The 7,055-nt window shown below is 40.6% G+C and overlaps 1 protein-coding gene across 1 annotated transcript; it reads left to right on the forward strand.

Moving 5' to 3' along the window:
* Window positions 1-2,564: 2,564 nt before the first annotated feature.
* LOC109008289 lies at window positions 2,565-3,521 on the forward strand. The gene has a single exon (XM_018988319.1). The coding sequence runs from the start codon at window positions 2,565-2,567 to the stop codon at window positions 3,519-3,521; it is 957 nt and encodes a 318-aa protein (XP_018843864.1).
* The last annotated feature ends 3,534 nt before the right edge of the window (window positions 3,522-7,055 follow it).

The following is a 7,055-nucleotide window of genomic DNA, read 5'->3' on the forward strand; positions in this document are numbered from 1 at the left end:
TACCCTAGGGTACTCGACACCCTCTCCTCAGCTTAGCCATGCTCACATTTCCTAATCCTGGTCCTCAGTTGGACTCTCCACATCATCTGAAAATATTATGAAGATAAGGGGGTGAGTTATCAACAACTCAGTAAGCAGAGGACATATGCTAGAGTGCAAACATGAGCACTTACAAAGTACAGTATGCAGAACAACATATTTTCTTGAGTTATCATGCAGAACAAAACATGTTTGCAAACGTAGCAGTGTAATGGTTTTAACTCACATAAAACCCAGAGTACTTTGGCATAACATAACCTGAACATCATTATCACATCAAAACAGAGCATCTCACAGAGCAGAGACCATGTTTCACCCCCGTGGTAGGGTTGTTATCCGTAGTGGCCAAACCGGACAGAAACAGAGGTGAAATCTTTCCCTTATTACTCTCGGAGCCCCGAGTGTGCACATAAGAAAGACCACATAAAAACTACTTTGTTTCCAAAGTGGGTATACTCAGAGACAGAGAAGTTGGTACTAACTCAAACAGAGTAGAGTAGAGCAGAGACAAAGTCATATACAAAATCATTACACTATGCCAAAGGTTTTCAGATGCCATATCAAAGAAAAATAGATTATCAAAACATATTTAGATCATTTTCACATACTGAAAACAAGAGTTGGAGCATCTTTCTAATTCATTGCACAATTAGATTTTCAATATCGTTCTTTTTCAGATTTCAGAGACAGCATGACAAAATATAGCTCATGTCTACACAATGCATGCCAGAAAATATTTTCCCTTTTTCATACAGATTTCATGAGTAATGCAAATAAACGACTGAGGTTGTTTTTCCTAAGTTCTCATTTCATAACAAAAGCATGCAAAATTTTCAGAAAGTTAACCTCAGTCTAAACAATTCATGTAAAGCCTAACATGGAAACCCCGCTTACCTGACTCCTGCATCGTATTATCTATGCCTTGAATTTGACCTCTATTAGTCTCGTCACATATTCATAAAAAAATATTATACACTAAGTGTTAAAGACCAACAACACAACTTCGATCAAAACATTAAAACCCATGATTCCAAACCATATTTTAGCAAATTAACTCAACTCAAAGAGCCATATAATAATCTAGACAACCCACACTTCAACCCAAAATACCATATACCATCCTGCCTTTTCTAATATCAGATTCCCAAAGTGCGTTTGTTCCAGGTAGGATCATTTCTGACAATACCATAGTGCCATATGAACTAATGCACTCAATGCAGAACAGAAGGAGAAATCACAAAGAAGGTTTTATGGCCCTCAAGCTTGAGTGGTCTTTTGTGCAGTTTGTGCTTCAACGTATGTGATTTGACACAGAATGGATAGAACTGATTATGGAGTGTATTGGCACTGTCTCCTACTCAATTCTTCTTAATGGATCACCTCAATCTCCCTTCAACCCTTCTAGGGGTTTACGTCAAGGAGATCCCCTCTCACCCTACTATGCTCTGAAGTTCTCACTTTTACTTTGAATCAAGCTGAACAAAAGGGCTTAATATCTGGCTTCCCTATCTCTAGAGGCTCTCTATCAGTTAATCATCTCTTTTTTGCAGATGATAGCCTAGTATTTTGTAAAGCTAAGTTGCAGGAATGGGGCAGGCTACATAACATCCTCTCATCTTATGAATTAGCTTCAGGTCAAAGGCTAAATCTTGAGAAATCCTCTATCTATTTTAGCAAGAACACAAGGCAAGAGATCCAAGACTCCATCCTGGCTACAGCTGGTTTCAAAGCGTCGGGGCCTTTTGAAAAATATCTGGGATTACCTTCTCACATCGGCAAGAGCAAATTAAGGGCATTTCTTCCCATTATTGACAGAATAAAAGCACAAATGACAAATTGGAAAACAAATCTGCTTTCTCTAGCAGGTAAGGAAGTATTGCTGAAATCAGTCATTCAATCCATTCCCACTTACTGCATGGGCATCTTTCTAATTCCCAAGGGCATCCTAAGGAACATTAATAAACTGCTATAGTCATTTTGGTGGGGAATTAGAAACCAGAATCCTAAAATGCACTGGCTAAGTTGGAAGGGTCTTGGAAAGGGTAAACGGGTTGGAGGTTTGGGATTTCGTGACTTTGAAGACTTCAATAGAGCTCTATTAGCTAAGCAAGGGTGGAGGATCATCACCAATCCCCAATCCTTCAGCAAGAGTTAAAAGAAATGATTCTTATGTGTGGAAGAGTATTACAGCAGCAAGGTCATTACTATATGAGGGCCTTCTTTGGAAGATAGGTAATGGAAACACAGTGAAGATTTGGTCAGATCGATGGTTGCCTATCCCTTCATCTTACAAATCCCAATCTCCTCCAAAGGTTCTCAACTCAAATGCCACGGTTAGCTCTCTCATTGACCAAGACACTCACTCTTGGAATTTACACCTAGTTCAAAATGTATTCACTCCTAAGGAGGCTACCATCATTTCCAGAATTCACATTAGTCCCTGCAACAGGAGTGACAAGCAAGTTTGGAGATGCACTAAGAATGGTATATTCTCAGTAAAATCAGCATACCATCTACAAGTCTCTATGAATGGGATCAGTAAGGGGAAATCATCAGAATCGACCAAACATGAGGCCTTATGGAAACTGTTATGGAAGCTACAGGTGCCAAGCAATATCAACATGTTTCTCTGGAGATCAGCTAAGGAAATCCTTCCCACCAGAGTTAACTTACACAAAAGGAAGATCATTGAAACTCCCATGTGCCCAATTTGCTTAATTCTACCAGAAACTGTTTCTCACGCTCTTTGGACATGTAAGGCAGCCCAGGATGTTTGGTGCAGTAGCTCAAGAAGACTTCAGAAAAGTAGGACTGAGGACATACCCTTCTTTGACTTGCTAAAAGAGCTTCTATCCACCCTACCACCAGAGGAACTCACTAAGCTAGCTCTCACAACAAAAGAAATTTGGTATAGAAGAAACAAACTTATCTTTGAATCCAGATTTGAGTCACCTCAACAGGTACTAAAACGTGTGTCCAATTGCATGAGAGATTTGGAGGAGCTAACAAGGAACCAACAAAAGCACTCTACTCAGCATCAACCTCCAGCCAAGTGGTGCAAACCTCCAACCAATTTCTATAAAATAAATTGGGACGCAGCCATCGACAAGGTCAACTGCAGGGTGGGCATTGGGGTGTCTATCAGAGATTGGTCAGGTCTTTTCACAGCAACACTTAGGAGCCCAAGTAACTCTTTTCCTGACCCCACTCTGGGAGAAGCACTCGCTGCATTACGAGCCGTGCAATTTGGAACTGAAATGGGATTACGAAATGTCATCTTCGAAGGGGACTCACTCCTAGTGGTGAATGGCATAAACAGTCTAGCTGAAGACTGGAGCTCGGAGGGGCTGATTTATCAAGACATCAAGCAACTACTAAGCAATTATTCTTCATGGTCAGTTTCTCATGTTCCTAGACAGGCCAATGTAAGGGACGATGAGAACCTCAAGTCATACCTTTCTCGATTAACAAAGAACATATGACAACAGATGACCAAGATGAAAAGATCACCTTGGCTGTGCTATTAGGAGGGGTCTGGACCACCTTTGCTGTGCTCTCATGATGGAGATTGCACGAAAGACCTCGACCACATTGAGAGAATTTATGGACTGCATAGACCGTTTCATAAATGCTGAAGATACGCTCTGAGCACTAACTGCCCCTAGGCAAACTTACTTAGAAAGAGAGGACAAAAAAAGGGCAGACCAGAATAAGTTTGACAAGGAAAAACTAGACTGGCCATGAAGTATTAGCCAAGTACTAGAGCCATGATGATGGCTATTCGGAACACTAGTCCCATGGCTTGTCGAGCTTCGTGCAAGGTTGCTGCCTGTGATGCATTGGCTGGGGAGCACTGCCCTCGGGCTATACCAACCCACAAGAGCCAGTTAGAATACAAGCCAGTCCCTAGATTGGACTTGCCAGCCTTTGCGGGGTACAAACCCAGTCTCATGACTGGCCGCAAAGGAAAAAAAAATATATAGCAAAAATGGAATGCAACAAGAAGAATACGGAAATTTCACAAATAGAATCTTGCAAACAGGTATACAAAAATTCATCATAAAGTCATTTTATTATTTTATTGTCCAAACAGGATTAGAAGAAGAAAATTACATCATTAGAAATTACAAAGAACAAACAGAAAGAAAAGTCTTATCCGAATAGCAATGCGGTGTCTTGAGTAGCAATGCGGTGCCCGGTAGATCTCGGGTCCATCTGAGCAAAAATGGAATGCTCTGCAATGTCTAGTAACACAAACAACAAAAGAAGGTCAAGGTTAAGAAAGAGCATCACGAAAGGCTAGGCTAGAGGCATGTCTACTACACCCATGGTCAGCATTTCATAATAAGTTGACTTATTTGGAGGGAGCCCACGAAGATTAAAAGTACGAAGACCAGTCTCTGGATTCTCAATCATCACCTCCCATAAACGTTCAAGACCCTCCCTGTACTCGTTAATCCAAGTGTTATTTGCGCAAAGTTGGAGCCTGTCTAAGTTGAGATTCAATAAGGTCTGCGTGATGCCAAGTTGCGTCCAGAGAAGACTCTAAATGGGAAACCTTGAGTTGAAGCTACCGAAATGGCAAAGAGGCGAGAGAGGAGGGAATGAATAAAAAGTTAGCGATGGAACAGCTAAGCCTAAACCCGTGGCTTTTGGCAGGGAAATCCATGGGCTGAAGGTATTGACAAGATAACTGAAATGGATTGAAAGTTCATACTGTTAGTACCCTAGTATCTTGGTCATCTCTAAAGTGAAAATCTTTTGCAAACCATTTCCATGTATCTCTTATATTGGTAATTAAATAGTGCTTCCATGCAATGCAATTTACTTATTTAGGAGCATACAAGGACATATAAGGTAGTGATATTTACCATTGTCCTTCCTTCATAACTTACCATTTTTTACTCGTCACTAATATTAAATTGTATTTGTCTGTAGAGGCAGCTGCATGGTTGCTTCGAATTTCAAGTTTTGTGCTTAAGCTATAGTTTGTTTTTTGCTCACCCACTGAAGGTTTGTGAACCTCAATTTGAAATTATACTTTGTGGAATGTGAAACCAGCTGAGAGGATCTCGCTATGAAATTGTACTTGATGGCTATATGGTTTGATGCAAGAGATGGGAGATGCAGATTAATCATGTGAGTAGAATCATATTATCGTATTATTTATGATATATATTATATGGTTAGCCATTATAGATCAATTAAATTAGTTCGTATCAGCCGTTCAGCCTTAGGAGAAGAACAACGAGAAAAACACATGCTTAAATGATGTTCATCCCGGTATTCTTATGTATCAAAAATGCATCACAATTACGGTTTGAATTATATCATGCTAGTGGTGGGTCGCGTATGGTGGATGATGAAGAAGGTGATGCTTGAATAAGTTAATTACCGTCCGTCGTCTTGTCTGAGACCGACTGGTTCAATGGAAGAAAGTGTGGTGTGGCAGGTAGGTTTGAGAAATAATTAACTTCATCCATCAAATCATCTTGGGAAAATAATATAAATAAGACAAGTGGGCTATTAGTTACCGAGACCGGCATTTTTTTTTTTTTTTTGTCCCGTCATTTTTTTTCCTATAATATCCTTAAAACTTTAAAGGGGCATAACTTTGTGCTCCGATGTCCGATTGAGGTGATTTTTTTTTTGATTTCATGTAACTTTTCGAGATCTACACGTTGAGGACTGCCGAAGGCGGTCCGTCGCGACTAAATCGCGAGAAAATGACGTTTTAATGGTTAAATTGGCTTTTTAAGGGTTTTGTCCATGGATTCTTTATTTTTTTATGATGTCGAGAAGCTCATACCAATTAATTGACATGGCAATGGTTTAGTCCTTATGTAAAGTACACGACCATATCAGGCGATCACCATATTTCTGTATAGGATATATTTGTGGTATAAATAAAGTATTACATACCTATTACCAACGCGACTTGTTTATAGCGCAGTGGTTATCTCAATCCGTTTTTAGGGTGCTATCCTGGGTTCAAGTCTCGACGTTGTGAAATCTTCCATATATCTGCCCATTTTTTCCCATCTCGTTCATAACACCATTCACCTAACTGGGAGGGAGGTTTATACTTAACCAATGACATAATACAAAGTGATCTTCCATAAATACTCACGGTACATGCATGATTAACCACAACGGTTGTTTGGTTATTCGGATTAGATGCTCGTAATCACAGATGACATTAACATTAATGGGATCACAAAGCCTGGCATAAACTATTCTCATCTCTCCTTACATATAGCTGCGATGTGGCAATGTCATAACTATTCTCATCTCTCCTTACATATAGCTGCGATGTGGCAATGTCATAACTATTCTCATCTCTCCCTGTATATAGTGCAATCACGCAGTGGCATAAACTACTCTCATCTCTCCTTACATATAGCTGCGATGTGGCAATGTCATAACTATTCTCATCTCTCCATGTATATAGCTGCAATCACGCAGTGGCATAAACTACTCTCATCTCTCCTTACATATGGCTGCAATCTGGCAATGGCATAAACTACTCTTAAACTACTCTCATCTCTCCAGGTATATATAGCTGCAATCTGGCAAAGGCATAAACTACTCTCATCGCTCCTTAACATTTCTTGAAGTAGGAGGATCACAATTCTTTGACATCAAGATTTTTTTATTTAATTTTCATGAGTTAAAAAAATTAAGAAATCAAGAAAGATTGAAAATAGGCCAATAGTAGGTGATGCTCGAAACTCATGGATTTGAGAAACCAATTTGGGTGGTTTCCTACGTCCAAAAGAATAGGACAAGCATTCTATAATACCCTATCCTGTCAAGGCATGGCCCGTGGGCACCGTGCTAACCTCGCTGTGCATGCCATGGGGCATGCCATGGGCACCACCGAGGCAAGCCATGGGGCTGTCAAGGCATCGCCCGTGGGCACCGTGCTAACCTCGCTGTGCATGCCACGGGGCTGTCAAGGCAGGCCATGGGGCGTGCCATGGGGCTGTCAAGGCAAGCCATGGGGCATGCCAGCG

The sequence above is a fragment of the Juglans regia genome, unplaced genomic scaffold, assembly GCF_001411555.2.
Source record: "Juglans regia cultivar Chandler unplaced genomic scaffold, Walnut 2.0 Scaffold_650, whole genome shotgun sequence".
NCBI classification, from domain to species: domain Eukaryota; kingdom Viridiplantae; phylum Streptophyta; class Magnoliopsida; order Fagales; family Juglandaceae; genus Juglans; species Juglans regia.

Coding starts and splice junctions, on each gene's coding strand:
- LOC109008289 (XM_018988319.1), top strand. CDS start 2,565: ATGAATGGGATCAGTAAGGGGAAATCATCAGAATCGACCAAACATGAG.